The sequence below is a fragment of the Lycium barbarum genome, chromosome 12 (assembly GCF_019175385.1).
Source record: "Lycium barbarum isolate Lr01 chromosome 12, ASM1917538v2, whole genome shotgun sequence".
NCBI lineage: Eukaryota > Viridiplantae > Streptophyta > Magnoliopsida > Solanales > Solanaceae > Lycium > Lycium barbarum.
Window position 1 is genome coordinate 68,031,443 of NC_083348.1, and position 16,750 is coordinate 68,048,192.

Here is a 16,750-nt window from a genome sequence, read left to right on the forward strand (position 1 = left end):
TATAAGCTAAAAGCTAAAAATCATAAGTTGGTTCGACCCAACTTTTGTTTTTTGGCTTATATATATACTTTTTTAACCTAAAAGTAAGTGCTTAAAAATAATTTTTATCTTTTTCAAAACTATAATTCGAGAATTATAATCCTAAAATAATTTAGTCCGCATGTCAAACGACCCCTAAGGTTAACCACTTTTTGTTGAGTAGACCGGAATCCATGTGATGGTTCTTTGGGATATTCTTGATGAACAAGATAAGATCCCCTTTCCTCTCTATTGTTCCTTTCGATGGGACACATGCATGCCCGCAGTTGACAATGGGGCCGACATTGCATTTGCTCGCAATGCAAAAGGTCTAATTGACTTGCTGCTTTATTGCATTTCTTTATGGCTCACATTTCGCCTATGCATTGGATCTACCAACGTAGATTGGAAATCAAAACTGTAGCAGCTAGGAACTCATACAATGTGTAATCTAACTTAACAAAAATCCACTGTGTTTGATTAGGCTGTTTACTTGGCTTGCTATTGACTACTGTCCTGTAGCTAAATATATTTGACCCATATAATTTTAGCAGGTCAGGGCAAGTGGTGCGGGTTAATAAAATGGTTAAAATGGATAGCTTTTTATTGCTTAAAAGTTTACCTTAAAATAAAATTTTCATATCAGCAAAATCCAACGAAAAAATTGTTTAAATTGATTGGATGGCTTTGTAGGTTAAATACCAATAGTTGAGTCATGAGTGACTTTTGAGTTATAGAACAAAGAAAGGTGACTTTCTAAGAGAACTACCATTAATTGAATGACCATCTGAGAAATTACCCCGACAGATCCCCTAACTCATTCGGATTGAAAACCCTCTTTGTACTCTCTTCCTAAGAATAAAAATGTCGTCTACAGTTTCTAAGGTAGAAAAGGAAGCATTCTGCATTTGTCTGAAAACCAGAAATGCTCTGGATTTGTGAAGAACCAAGTTTAATTCCTAGGGAGAAAAAAGATTAAACTGCAACCTTATGACCATCACATCTTAGTCTCATCTTTTCACTTTATAATATTTCAAGAATTCTAATAGCAGAGGCAGGAACCTCCCTCTATCAAGTTTATATAATTTGAGCAAAACTTATTTAGGTATATTATGTATAAGAACATGAGTACCGTTGTTGAGTTTTAAAATGGAAGCAGCCACGTGCTTAACATTGAACTTTTTCACTTGCTTCTTTCTACTAGGTTTACATGGTTAGAACTTCTGTAACGTTTCACACTTATAATTCCAAGCTTCTCAATGTGTGCGAAACTGGCCTCTCATCAATTAGACCTCCTCTTCAAATTGATAAGCAGTAACTAGTGACTGTCTCACCAGGTGCATAACAAACCATGGGGCAATTTACAATTGTTGATACCTGAATCATCAAATATAGTTTTTTTACATGCTAGAAATGATGGGTAGCCAAAGGCCCAAAACCGACAGGCACTCTAAACAGCCATTGAATGTGATTGTGTACATGTTGCTTCTATTTGTCGTCAAAGACGAGCAGTCTGCACACAAGGCTGTGTTCCATCTACACCAACCATTGGCCTCTAAAATGTTCAGTTGAGACGCCTGTACGATCACCACAAGAGATATCTTTCAACTAGAAGATTTGCACGATCTGCAGTTTGGATAAGCCTTTCTGCAGCTTGTGAACAATAAAGACATGATTCATGATAGAACTATTAGGACCCAGAGTCTCATCAAGGGCCTTGTCAGTTGTCACCACTTAGTATTACACCTCGCGAAGCCTCTTAGCATTTTCAACTGTTTCAACATAGAAATACACTCTCCAAAGTGTTGCTTTGTCCTACAATAACCCATCAGGAACTTAGGAGGCTGGTCACTTAGAAAAATTATGCACGCAATTGGAAAAGAATTATATTTACCTCGTTTTCTAAATCAACACGCACCTCACTGCAAGAATGTTTCTCAACTTGCTTACCACGGCATAACATCTCGACAACACGATCAAGATTCCCAGGTGGAAGTTCTTGTATCAACTGCCGAAGGTGGCGTTTCTCAGGTGAGGTCATTAACCTGCAACGGTAATTGAATTCCCCATACCAAAATTTCAGGATAGATCTGATGAGCAACAAGCCGCATAAAATATTGACACCTCATGTGTTAGACCACCAGATTGATCAACTTCGGATCAATGCCAAATTAATTAAGATCTGTCATATGAACACACTATAATCATTCTATTTAAGGGCCTTTCAAAACAACAATGGAAGAATTAAACCCTGCCCTGCAGGATCAAACTACAGACCTTCCATATACAAGCACTGAACTATAGTGACCGAAGACATCAATCAGATATTCTACTATTGCCTTCATAAAGGGTTCCAATGACTCAGGATCCTAATTCTATCACTGCTTGTTCTGGACACAAATTTAACATGGCTTCAGGAGTGCAAGGAAGTTACACCAAAGCCAGCATCTGACAGGGCATAACAACCTGGGCGGCATATTCTAATTGTTCACGAGGACAAACACAACAAAATCAGATACACTCAGGCACTCACACAGTTGTATCATTTATACATACACACACACTCTTCCAGTCTCATTCATTCTACCATGCCCTGAATTGTAAAGGAAGGATAGACCTGGTACTAAATTTAGAAAAAAGTATAGAATTGCCATACGGATAATTTAGATTCTTTCTTAGTAGCCATAGGATTTGGGACCCCAATTTCAAGTTTTGATATGAAATCAACGTTTGTTTATGAAATTTGTGCAACACTTCAATTGCAATTTCAAATCCCAAATTCTCCAATAAGTAGGATTTCAAATTCCAAGTAGTGGTTTTAACTTTTTCTAAATGTCAAACTTGACCCATAAGTTTATATTTTGTAAAAGAAAAACCCACCATTTTAAATTTTGTAAAAAAGGACTCATGCTCAACATTAAGAGATTGTCCTTACCATGTGGGAGGTTTATATTAAAGATAGCTACTTACTACTAATGTTGATTTATTGGACCAATGGATCTTTGTAAAACTGTGTGTTTGAAAGTTTGTAATATCATGCAATTGCAAGCATTATTTATAAAAGGAACATGAAGACATGTGATTTATTACTGCGGCACCTTAGGATATTCCGATACCTTATATATGAACTATGGTTTGCTCATTTGGTAAGATTGTACAAGAGTTGGGGAAATTTTCACAAATTGTGGGGTTTTCATGTTTATGAGGAAAAATACAACTTAAGAAATTGAAATTGCATGTCCAAACAAAACTTCAACTTCAAATCAACCCGATTTAAAATCATGTCCAAGGGGCCCTTAGACTTAAGGCTATGTTGAAGGAGTTGAACATTGAGATAACATAATATATGAAGTATGAAATGGATAAAAAATGTATTGCGCCCTTATTTTTGTACTAGTTATTAGAGATTTTTAACAGAATAAGACCATACAAAAGTTAGGTGCAAAAAGAGGTAAATTCATGTCCCTTGCTTTTCAAATGTTGTGTCTCGCATCCACACAACTACACCTGGACAAATGGTCAACTAATGGAAAATTCAAATTCAGTTAGGGCTCCTTTTGATTAGAAAATATCTAAACACGTGAACAAAGATTTCATTCAAATTGTTGATACCACACAGCAATCATCAAATCGCTAGTAGGATATGCTTAAATGGGACATAATGCGGCATCTTCAGAGTGTTACTTATTATATCCATTATTCAATTTTTTCATACTAGTCCTTTCTGGGAAAGAAGACCACTCCCCTGAAATGGCACAATCTACCATATTGAAAAGGCTAAATTAACCTAAGTTACACGGACTCGCCATTTTCGGTGCCGTCCCCGTCCCGGATACGGACGGGTGCGGGTGCCGGAACGGCAAACGTTCCGGATACGGTCAATCACATACGGATACTTTGACCGGAGTCCGTCGACAAATTTGGGGGAAAATTTTGAGATTTTGATTTCTCAAAATTAAAAATAAAACAGATTTAAGATAAGGAAAATGACATACCTTTAATATTATAGTACTTTTATTTCATATATGTTGCTTCATGTTTCAGATAAACCAAGAAGTACTTTTATTTCATATACATGTAAGTTTTTCATAAGAATATCTCTCAAAATTTGTAATATCTTTATAGCTCTATTTTTTATATAATTTTGAATTTTCTTAGCCGAATCCCTGCACCCGTATCCATAACCGGATACGCACCCCCGAATCTTAAATTTAGATTTTGCCGAATCCGACACTTGAATCCGTACCCGTATCGGATACCTGCACCCGAGTCCGTGTAACTTAGAAATTAACATATAATGATGCTACACATTTCTGAATTTGATATGACATATTTTTTTCTCAAAACAATTTGATATGACACCTTTATACTATTTCCCATCTTCCAACTTTGGTTTTAAACATCTCTATTGAAATTAAACGTAACATCACCATTCAAACTTTCTTCTAATAAACATTATGAAAAGTCAGCAAGGTCAATCAAGTTGGGGATGGCAGGAATACTTAATACTATTTGATCAAATTATTTGAATTTATGTTCGGGCAGGATAAACCCAGTAAAGTGCATACCCAAAAAGAGACACCTTGAACTGGATAAAGTACCAACAACTCAATCAAGCACCCTATAGAACCATGAGAGCAACATATCAATCGTGTGTTATGGTTTCCTAAAACAGTCAAATTATCGTAACATCCTTTTCCAATGAATATCTCAGGTGTTCGCATTGTAAGCAATTAACAAGCGTTATATAACACACTCTAATCTTGTATCGAATCTTATGAAATTCAGGTTTCAGAGAAGATTTAGAAGCAAAGCTCATCCAACTTGTTAAAATTCAGCTTCCTAGAGTTCATGTATGCCAAATAGAGAACAGAAAAGAAAACAATAATAAAATGAAACAAATTATGAAATGAGAACTAATCATCGTGTATCAAATATTCCTAGCATAAAAGAACTAACAAAACATACTGAAATGGGAACAGCAAATAATCAAACTTCCAATGTGTTGTGAAATACCTGCAATTCGACATAACTATATCAAGAAGTTCTTCAAGCTTCTCCTCCATGTACCCAAGCTGCATATTTTCCAACCACAATTTAGACATAGGTAAGAAATTTACTAAAACTAGTAAAACCCCTGATAGAGAGAGACTCAAGCTCTCAACCAACTTACCGTCGCTAAAAGCTCATCACAATGCTTCTTCATCACACTCTCAACCTTTGTGCTATCATTTTGTAGCAAAAACAGCAAATCATTGGGGACCTGAAAACGGGAAGTAGGGTTGATGATGCATTTTCTCTGCAGCTACAGCAATTCAATATTCTAAGCAAAAGCACAGCGAACATGTTAGTTCAGCTGAATAATCAAAGCTTTATCCTTAACCAGTAAAACTCCTCCCAAGAGTGAGAGAAAGAAAGAAAAGAAAGCGAGCCTAGAGATATACAGCAGAGAGGCAGAGAGAGAGAGAGAGAGAGAGATGGATCATACATCCAGGTCTCCAGGAGTTGCTCCAGCATTTGAACCCACTTCATTTTGCTCCTTCTTTGCAAACGATTCTTTTACCTGTTCAGCTTCGACTTTTTTAACACCATTCGACATATCTCCTCTAGATGGAGAGATATTCAAGTCCTCTCGTTCTAAATCCTGCATATAAGGAGTCAAAGGAAGTCTCAAATACATTTCCGTAAATCAAGCCAAAATGTGGGGTGAGACTAAGGCAGTGAACTTTTTCTCCCATAGATAGTCGGATGAAGGAAGACCCTCAGGTCTGTTCGGACGGCAGGAAAAAATTCCCATCACCCCACCACACCAAGATATGAAGTCTAACACAAGACAATTTTTCGTTTAGCATTATAGCCAATGAAGTGCAGGTTGGGATGTTTTTCCATCATACTAACTTATCAAGTACTGCTCTGTATCTTCTTTTGCCCTACCCGTATAATACTACTTTTACCTATTATTTGTCGCTGGATGGTTAAGGACTGAATTATGCCAAACGAATCTTAGCTTAACATTTAAAAATTGGCCAGTCAAAAGATTATTATAAAAATAAGCCCAGACTTGCCCTACCTAATTCATTAAGGGGCCTGGCTCGGTTGCTTCTTCCGCTTCACAAGAATAATCTGGCCCGTGAAGGCATGTTTAGAGTGAGCTTGAGCCGGCGGTCAATGGACACTCCACTTAATGGATGGCATTCGGTCCGCACTGACCGTCTAAACATGCATAGTTAAGCTTCAAGTCACTCTCCTGGATAAGTTGGTTAAGGCATTGGAAAGAAGTTTATGCAGACCAATTACAAATATTTACAGCTCAAAAATTAATTAACACCATTCCTGCTTTTCCTTTTTACCAAATTTACAAAAAAGAGATACAAATCTAACAATTTTTTGTAGTCGAAAAATCCCTAAAAACAAACTGGTGCACGGTCCAAAACTTGGTGGATAACGAGCTCGCCCTTTTACCCTTCACTTAACTATCAGGCTTTTAGTGATAGAGTTTGAACTCATGACGTGCATCTAACTCACATTAGGTGTTGTCCTCTTACCACTGACCTGAAGTCCAGGGGGGCAAATCTCAACAAAATATATGGCCTATATTTTATAAAAAGACTCCTAATAGAGGACGTTTATGATTCACTTCATTAAGAACCTGCTACATTCTTACAAGTAACCTGTAATGTTAAGACTCAAATTCCTTTTAAAAATCGAACAGAAGCTAAAGATAGCGCGTCCTAAATAAAACATGAAAACACTTGCTATTCTCAAAAAAAAAAGCATGAAACCACTTACTGAGGAAGGGGATGCCTTGAGCTTCTTCCGAGGATGGTTCCCTTGATCAGAGTCAGATACAGCACCAGGTACAGCTAATAAACTTTCTTTGTACCTTAGGCATGACCGTAACTGGCATACGGAAAATACAGGATCCAGAATCTACATTTAAATTTCCAGTGTGAAAATTATATTAATATAATCCGAATAATTACTGAGAAAGTCAGCTGGCTTCCAATCATTCATTGTATTTTTTGCTTAGAAATGATCACAAAATTCACATACTAGCACATCTAACAGCTATCTTTTGCTATTGTTACATCTTCATGAGCAAAGAGGAAAACCATGGATTAGAAAGCGATGACCACTTCCCACAACTATAATGGCACAGGCTGAGACCAACTTCTTACCACATAGACATGCCCAAAATATATTAAGGAGTCATATGTCATAAAACTATAAACGTAACACCCATTCTAGAAATAGGCAAGTATAGGGAGAACTTTGTTTCATGTGCAATGTAGGTGAAGAGCAAAGTGGGTAGTGTGTACCTCGTCCACTTCCCGTGAAAGGGGAACAATACTTTGCCGAAGCAACAACTTCAATCTTTCCTTTCCAAAATCCGAAACATGAGATCCAAAACAATCAGAAAATAAGGAAGCAGAACCATCGGTGTATCTAAACTCTTTGGCAATATAGCTATGCATACTACTATTCTTTTCTTTGACAGCACCATTTACTTCCCCAGATTTCTCAAATATCTGATCCGAAATTAGCAGAAAATCTTCATCCTGAGAAATTAACTCCGCCACCTCAGATGCAAAAAGCCCAAAGTAATCTGGTCCTTCTCTGTTGCATTCAGTCGAAGCAACCCTACCCATTTAAGGTACTTAATAGCTTCAATGCCAACTTCTGTACTGAATTACTATTAGATTAGTGGCGGTAGTGCTCACCAAAGTATTACTGCAAAGCAAAAACAAAGCCATGTTGACTGATAAGCTGCCAGAGTAACACAGAAGGGGCTCTTCACCATCAAGAAAATAGAATAGCTCACACAAATATAAACTAGAGATGGAATTGTGTTATATCCATTGAACGAAAAAAAGATTAGTGAAGTTAGATGTGTTTAGATTCATATAGAGGTGTAGCTAGGTTTAGGCAAGGTTGTCGAAAAATTATACTATGCAAATAGGGCAAAAACGAATTTTCTTCGGGTTATATATAAATTGTTAAATCCCCTTGACTTAAGGGAAGATTCTAGTTTAGTGGTAAAGAGGGTTCAATAATTGCTTTAAGGCCTAAGTTTAAATCCTAGGTGACATTCTGGTATTTTCTTTGTGAATTCCTAGCTCCACCACTGAATTCATGATGTCTATCTTCATTGAAATTGAGTAGAAGAATGTTATATTTTTATTTTTATTTTGATAAAGGTAACATGAGTAGAAGAATGTTATAGGATAACATAAAATCCTTTGTATTTAAAAGAATAATTACTTACATTGTTGTGCATAGAAGTTAACTACCTACCACATTGTACTTAACTTCTATATAAGGAGTCCCTCTTGTGCATTGTGTTTTTTTTTTTTTTCCAAATAACCTTTGGTGTCCGGACCAGCTTGCGCGCACCTCAACTAATTCCACCGGATACCTGCCACGTGTACTAGGTAACTCTGTTTACCAAGGCCAGAACAGATGGGAAGACATCACCTAGTGTTTTTGTCGCTGACCCACTTCATTGGCTACTACTATTTCGCTACTATCTTCACATTGCATTAGAGCTTTTATGATTTTAGTGGACATTCAAAGTAGCTTCCGCTTATCCGACAAATGTCCTTATGTCATCTGCCCCACCTAAGCTTTTCCTCTTTTCATTATATTCTTGGTGTTTTTTCGATAATCATTCTAACGGCACCACTCTTATTTTCAGTGACATTCCCAACAACATCACGCCTATGTTCAGACATGTGAAGCGGAGGTGCGAGGATGCGCCAGTTAGAGGGTGTGAGAAGTTAGCGATAACAAGAGTCGGGAGAGGTAGAGATAGTCCGGAGAAGAACTGGGGAGGTGATTAGATAGGACATGGCACAGCTTCAGCTGATTAAGGACATGACCTTAGATAGGAAGATTTGGAGGTCAAGGATTAGGGTAGAAGGTTAGTAGGTAGTTGAACCTTATCGCACTTTGTGCGGGAGAGGTAGGGGGCTAGCCACCTCATCTCCATTTCTCCTTTCCTTAGTAGTATTATTATCTAAGTATCATGCAGCTCCTTATTATTTAGCGTGTATTACTATATGTTGCTTCATTTGTTTTGTATCCTGATATTTTGCTGTCTTATTTTCCCTTGCAATCCTGGATTGGTTTCATTTCTTTTCAGCCGAGGGTCTATTGGAAACAACCTCTCTACCCCCACAAAGATAGGGATAAGGTCTGCATACATCCTACCCTCCTCAGACCTTGCTTGTGGGATTACACTGGGTATGTAGTTGTTGTTCGGTTAACCGACAATGTCGTCTTATTCAACCACTATTCTATCATTTTTCATCAATATTTCAAGAAAAAAAGTTCCAAATTCTTTTTTCATTGAATAAGAATCAAGATGTTGAGTCACATTTTCCATTATTGTTCTGAAAGCTTCATCTTCTTCTTCATGTATCAGAGTTCAGCTATTGAGTCCTTCCCCGAGGAATTTTCGGTCAATCTTCCAAGGTCCCTTTTATTGTGTACAAAGTTTTGAGTATTCAAATGCGCCTTTGAACATTAGATCTCACTATTTTAGAAAAGTCTTCTCCATTTATCTTTTCTTGAGAAAGGAATATAATACAGATGTAAGACTGAAAAAATTATATGGGAATGTTTAGTTACAAGATGGGTATTGCAAAAATATAATTGGTAAGATGGATATGCAGTCATAGAATTCAACTAAAGAGGAAAACATCAAATTCGACGGAAGATGCAAGTAGCGCACATATGGGATAAAATGATAGAGGTAACTTGAGATAGTGTGGTCATGTGCAACATTAACGTACAGATGCACCGATCCAAAGGTGTGAAAACATGGTAATTGAAGGCGTTAAAAGGTGATCAAGTAGACCTAAAATCACATGTAAGTAAGTTGTCTCGAAAGACCTAAAATATATTGGAACCATACATACTTAGCAAAAAATGTGGCACAATGAAAGATAAGACCCATGTAGGAGATCAATTAGTCGAGACCAAGTTTTAGTCAGGTTGACATATACTTTAGGTTCAATGATTAGTAAGAATCTTTTAGTCTTGTTAGAAATTTATATGTCAATGGACAATGTATAAAACTCCCTAGTGCTGGAGAACCTAAATTGTTTTTCTAACATATTCAAATGGAGCAACATAAATATTTGTGAGGATTAATGTAGACACCCCCAACTAGCTTGGAGTTTATAGCTTAACTGTTTTTCTATACGGTATCAAAGTGTAAATACGAGATTGAAATTTCAGTCACTATTTCAAAGGAAAAAAGTAATCTCTTTTTCCATTTCATGGTTCAAGATAGCACCACCACCCAGTTAGTTCCGACTCATGGCAGCATTGAGAAAGAAAACTCCAACCTGGCACACTCAACTTTACTTTCCAATTTTGACTTGCAAACCCAAGCTACCTCACCATCTTGAGTTTGAGCGTGCATTTTCATTGTTTTTGTAAATAAGGTAATAAATTTTATTGATCTCTAGGCAAAAAAGCATGTATACAAGAAGTATAACCAACAGGTAGAAAAACCTATAAAAAGATGATTTTCTATGAAGTACAATCAATCCTCTACCTGTAAAGGAACCTTATGGGTGCACCAAAAAGAAATAAGGGATAAGAGGTTGTTCCTCAACTATATAAAAGTCATCTCTATACCTTCAAAAGTACTCATATTTCTCTCTCTGAACTACCCACATAAATGCAAGTGGAGCAAACTTCCACGCCCTACTTCTTTTCTTCCTTTTGGCTTTTGCCCTAATTCCAGCAAAACATCACTTCTGTTAAGGAGCATGGCATCACTTTAAGTGTTCCAAATCATCTTAGGATTTCCACTATAAGCTCAAAGATTTCTGATAAATTAGAAGGACGTGGTCACCATTTTCACCCCAATCCTTGCGCATAAAGCACCAACCTATGTAATTAACCTTCCTCTCTCGTGGATTCTCAGTAGTTAAGATCACCCTTCCCGCTGCTAGCCAAGAGGAAGCACACGTTTCTTGGTACCTTCCGTATTCAAATCGAACTATGTGGTCTACATCTTTGCCCGAACCCTTTCACATAAAGCACCAACAGACGAAATTAACCTTATTACCGTATATTCTCAACCGTCAAGATCACCCCTCGCTGCTAGCCAAGTGAAAAATCACATCTCCCTTGATACCATAGTGACCCAAATCGAACTACAAGGAAAAGCAACCTCTGCCTTGAAAACAAGTTTCTCATAGTATAACTTAACAAAGAACACACCACTATTCCACCGCCCTCCACCTCCATACACGCATCCTGTGATATGCTTTGTTTGTGAAGTAATTCTGACCATTCTATGAAATTCTTCCACCTCCCAATCTTGAAAATTCCTCCTACAATTCAAGTCCATAAAACTTCTCCATCCATGTTTGTAACATCCGAACTCGCAAGATATCCTATAAATATTGGACATGTACTTTTCAAGCTATTCATTCCACGCCACTTGTGTCCCACAAATACGAACCCTCTTCTAATTCCCTGTCTTTTTATTATTATTATTATTATTATTATTATTATTATTATTATTAATATTATTATTATGAAGGGGAGCCTTGGCGTAACTGGTAAAGTTGCTGCCATGTGACCAGGAGGTCACGGGTTCAAGCTGTGAAAACAGCTTCTTGCAGAAATGCAAGGTAAGGCTGCGTACAATAGACCCTTGTGGTCCGGCCCTTCCCCGGATCCCGCGCACAGCGGGAGCTTAGTGCACCGGGCTGCCCTTTTTTTTTATTATTATTATTATTATATAGTAAGATATTGTATTGTTGGCATCACGAAGATGCAACGATAACAAAAGGAAAGTTGGTCACTCCATTGCAACATGCTCTAGACAAAACAGATGGAGCTAAACAGAAGCAAAAATATTGGCTATTGCTCAGCGAGCCGATGAAATCCAAAAAGGAAATCTCATCATTTACACTTCTAATTCCCTATCCTATGGGGCGCATATCCCCTAAGCTCTTCCAACCCTTCAAATGTTCCTCCATAACACGCAATGCATGTGGTATTAGTCTCCACCACCTTCTGCATTTTTCGGTTATCAACTCTTTAAAAAGCATGTTCCTCTTTCCCAACTTGTCGTAACTATTTTCGTAGTAAGGCCTTATTAAACATCCTTAAATCTTTCACTCCAAACCCACCCTAGCAATTAGAAGTTGCAACAATCTCCAATCACGTGACGTGTAACTTCTTTATCATGTCTAACGAATCCTATAGAAACTTTCTTTGAAGCTTTTCCAACTTCCCTGTGACATTAGCGGGAGCATAAAACCTAACCTGTGCGCACCCAAAGGGTAGCAGCTGTGGGTTCCCTTGTCATTAAATAATAATAAATAAAAAAAACTAGCGGGAGCATGAAACAAGGACATAAAAATGTGGAAATGCTCAATAATGTGCTCCTGATAAGGACTTTCTTTCCTCCTTTGATCAAGTGTCTTTTTCGCCACCTTGCGAGCCTTTTCTTATCCTGTACAACACCGAATTTCATGCAGCTTGATCCTTATTCGAAGCACCAAATGGCGAGCTAAGATAAGTAGTGTGAAGTGTTCTGACCTTACAATACCAATGCAAGAGTCTCAATGTCTTCTACCTTTTTAACTAGAATAATCTCACACTTCCTGAAATTGATTTTGAGGTCTAACACTACCTAAAACCATGTAAGCACTTGCTCTAATTCCAACTGAGTCGTGTCAACATCACAAAATACCAAAATGTAGACTCAGTGCCATCCACCACCCTAATTGGAATGATCTCACTAACTGAGATTGATCTAAAGATCTGACACTACCTAAAACCATGTAAGCAATTGCCTCAAGTATTTCCGGTCAGCATCGCAAAACACCAAAGTGTTATCTGCAAATAATAAGTGTAAAACCCTCACAATATCATATCGCCCAACCGTTGTATTGAAACTCCTCAAGTAACCACCTTCCACGCCTCTATCCTATTCTACTCAATGCGTCATCACTAAAATGAAAAATATTGAAGATAGTGGTTCTCTAAGACCTCTACACACACACGGACATTTATGTACACGAAATGTACAAATATCTTAAGGAACAGTATCGACAATGGGCTCTACCTAGTAGTACAATTTTTCTTGAACTTGTCAAGCTCAAGTGATTAAGCAATTATTAAGGCAGAGTGTTATTGCACTATGGGTAAAGTGGCTTGAATGAGGGTGTAGTAACCACAAAAATGGGCAGTATGAGAAATCGCATTGATTAATGAAAGAAGGATAGCTTGTACAAAAATTATGATATCTCCTCCTTAATGCTATAACTTGCTCCTACTTGTGTGCAAATAAAGTTGTATGATTGCCTCTATGCAATCTAGGATAAAGTTGAGCTTAAAATCTAGTCACATTGAGTACAAAAAGAATCAAATTGGACATTCATAGTTGGGTTTTTTTTTTTTTTAATAAGGTGTCCCGACCAAGCTTGTGCGCACTTCCACTAATTCCAAGGGTACTTCAACCAACACATGTACCAAGTAATTCTGTCCACCGAGACTTGAAAAGAGATTAGAAATCACCTAGTGTTTTTGCCTTCACGGGATGTTTGACCACTAGGTCACATCTTTGGGTGTTATAACTCAAGGAGAACCGCACGCCAAAAGCTAGCTAAGCGCCTATGTGGGACATAACAAACCACCACCCTCCGCATCCGTTGTCTTCAATGGCTGCGCGCTAGACATTACTAACCCCAAGCGAACCACACCCCAAAAAGTCAGTTAAGATGGGAGAGCCCAAGGTTATGTAAGCCCACACCTTCTGAGACATAACATTGGGTGATAATAGTTGGTGTTGTTTATGTTGAAAACAACTCTTGTAATATGGGATTCACACTTCAAAATAACAAATTTCAAGAGCTAATTTTAACAAACCAAGTATAAAATCAAATTCGATGAAAAACAGGAAACCCTAGTTAATCAAATCAAACCAAAATGACCGCGATCAAATCCAACAAAAGAAAAAACAAACGTTATAGACGAAAATAAAATCCGTACCTCAACTTGAAAAGATAAATCTTTGAGTTTCACTTGTTCGTGTTGGGCGTTTCAATATAAATGTTTCAAACGTTACCTCAACAGTTTTTACCTGATACGTGTCTCAATATAAATGTTATTATGACGTGCTTTCCCAACTTTTTCGTAAGCGAGCGTGGGCGTCAGTACTCCCTCAATCTCAAATTATGTCTTCTGATTTATTTTACACGCTCTTTAATAAATACTGTATTAATTATGAGGGATATTTAATTACTTTATTTTTATTTATATTTAAGTTATAATCTCACTTTCATGTGTCAATCTCTTTAGTGACAAATTTTTTTTAAAAGTAAAGTGGTAGAAAAAATAATTAATTGTGTTTTGAACTTCTAAAATGATAAATAAGCTGAGACAACTATTTCAATTACTTGATTAGGTGGAAATTGAGTGTAATTGAGAGGGTGCATTTACACTTTCTGATTCTCAAGGGTGGTTGAGAACAACAACAACATACCCAGTTGGATCCCACAAAGTGAGGTCTGGGGAGGGTAAAGTGTACGCAGACCTTACCCAATTCTCAAGGGTGGTGAATTAGGTATAATTACAGGGTTACTTTTTAATTTCTTTCTATTTTGTTTTATTTTAATTTCTCTTCTTTTCTAATTTTTTTATTTCTATTATTTTAAATTCTTTTTAACTTTTACTTTTTAGTTATTTTTATTTTTTATATTATTTATCTTTCATTTCCATTTTTCTCATTCCCAACCTTTATTTCTTTTGATTCTATGTAATTGCTCATATTTTTTTATTTTATTCATTTATCATAGCTGTGTTATTATTCTAATTTTCGAAACTACACCTCTTAGTAGTATTAGAAAAAAGTGAGTCATTAACAAATTTGGTATATAAATGAGTGATATTATTAAAGTAGAATTTCATTGTGAATGAGGCTATAGACTTATATTCTTCCTTTCTTTTAAATTATATTTACTTAAGTTACGTTGGAGTTTATTTATGTAATGTCGGAATTTGACAGAAGAGTATTATGTTAAACTTATTTTTATGAATTTTGAATTTAGGTTATATTTTCAATCTTAATTTATTTGCTTTAGTACTATTGACTTGTTATTTCACATTGCATGTTGCTTATTGCTTATTTTTCACTTATAGTTGGTATGTTTTTTATCAAACATTTAAATAATGTTATGGCATTGTATTTATAAATACTTAATTTTTTGTCAAACGTCCAATCCATGATGTTCTCACAAAAAAGTCTGCTTTTAATTTTTATAATTAATTAAAATTAAAATATTATTAATTTAATATATATATATATATATATATCAATTATTTTTTAATATTAGTTACAAATATATGATTATTAATTAATATATTTTCAAGAAATAATGTGTTGCTAAATATATACTTTAATATCATTTATAAAGGCACATATTTTTCAACTATTTATTTTTAATTTTTGATAATTAAATTTTACTTTTAAATTAAACTAACTGTGTAATTACACTTGTGCAACCAAACAGTACTCTTGTAATTACACTGTAATTACGTGATGACAACCAAACAGGTCGTTATAATTACTAGGCTATGTAATTACTACCCTAGTAATTACACCAATTTCAATTACCAGGTGGCTTTCCAAACAGATCATATGTACCCACAAAAAAACATATAGGAGTAACTTATTTGGCAATTTTCTTAAAAATCATAAGCGCTCATTTTTTATAGAAAAAAAAAGTGCTTTTTGACCGGTAATAGAGGTTGAAAGAGAAATCTCAAGAAACACTTTTGAAATCTTGATCAAGCATTTGAAATCAGAAATGTTTTTTCAAAAAAAATATTTTTTTTACAAAGTTGAATTGTTGACCAAATTTTTAGCAGAAAAAATGTGTTTTTCGAAAGTAGCAGAATTTGAAAAATAGATCTTCCCAATAATTTCTTTTTGAAAATTTTTCAAGTACAAATTATTATTATAAAGTTTATAGAAGTTTCTTTTAAACTAATTAGTCAAACACAGGTTGTTAATTCCAAAATACTTTTTCGAAAATCACTTCTAACAAAAACACTTGTAAAAATAAGTAAATTTCGAAAATTTGGACCAAACTGCTATTTAAGAGCTCCTACGTGAACCAAAGGGATTTGACATACTAAATTTCATGTGTCACGATACTTCTATCAAAATTTACCTTTCAACTTTTAACTATATTTTATTTATAATTACTCTTGATTCGATTACTATGCATTTTTTTTTTCAATTAAACAAAGGAGGGAGCATCAATAATTTTCGCTCCAACATAAACAAACACAAGAAATAATATGGTGACTTTTAAAATTATGTAGCATGACCATTTTACTTTTAAAATTATCTTTACCACTCGTTGCAAAAAGTTAATCAATATGAAAGATTAAACTTTACTTAGCTACCACGAATCATCTCCAATCAGATGAAACAGACTACATGTAATCAAAATCCACCAAAAGGAAAATGGGCAATTAGCACAATCACAATGATTATCAACATTGAATGACTTGAAATTGACGTTCATATGAGCAAAATGAGCAACTCTAGATATTTTCTTGCACATTAAAAAAATTGGTTCAACAATGTAAAGACAAAAATATCTTTTCATTCAAAAATGATTATTTTCTTCAAATTTTATTGATCTGGGTCGTATACATACTTTACATTATCAAACTGCACTATTTCTAG

The 16,750-nt window shown here is 35.6% G+C and overlaps 1 protein-coding gene across 2 annotated transcripts; it reads right to left on the minus strand.

Annotated features, from left to right (window-relative positions):
* Positions 1-1,280: 1,280 nt before the first annotated feature.
* On the minus strand, positions 1,281-14,182 carry LOC132621715 (uncharacterized). 2 transcript variants are annotated; one of them, XM_060336074.1, is made up of 8 exons: positions 14,044-14,182; positions 7,338-7,749; positions 6,808-6,948; positions 5,507-5,662; positions 5,192-5,281; positions 5,035-5,093; positions 1,913-2,063; positions 1,281-1,833 (listed from the first exon to the last, which is right to left on the minus strand). In XM_060336074.1, the coding sequence occupies exons 2-8, from the start codon at positions 7,665-7,667 to the stop codon at positions 1,759-1,761; spliced, it is 1,002 nt and encodes a 333-aa protein (XP_060192057.1). In that variant the 5' UTR covers positions 7,668-7,749; positions 14,044-14,182; the 3' UTR covers positions 1,281-1,758. The 2 variants fall into 2 exon arrangements, with proteins under 2 accessions (XP_060192057.1, XP_060192058.1); XM_060336075.1 differs by lacking the exon at positions 14,044-14,182 and having other exon boundaries at positions 1,937-2,063.
* Between the last annotated feature and the right edge of the window lie 2,568 nt (positions 14,183-16,750).

Excerpts from the sequence above, each read along its gene's own strand:
- LOC132621715 (XM_060336074.1), bottom strand. The coding sequence starts at position 7,667 with ATGGGTAGGGTTGCTTCGACTGAATGCAACAGAGAAGGACCAGATTAC. Across the intron at positions 5,282-5,506 it reads CAACTCCTGGAGACCTGGAT|GTCCCCAATGATTTGCTGTT; the intron begins GTATGATCCATC and ends TCCCGTTTTCAG. Across the intron at positions 5,094-5,191 it reads GTGATGAGCTTTTAGCGACG|CTTGGGTACATGGAGGAGAA; the intron begins GTAAGTTGGTTG and ends GAAAATATGCAG.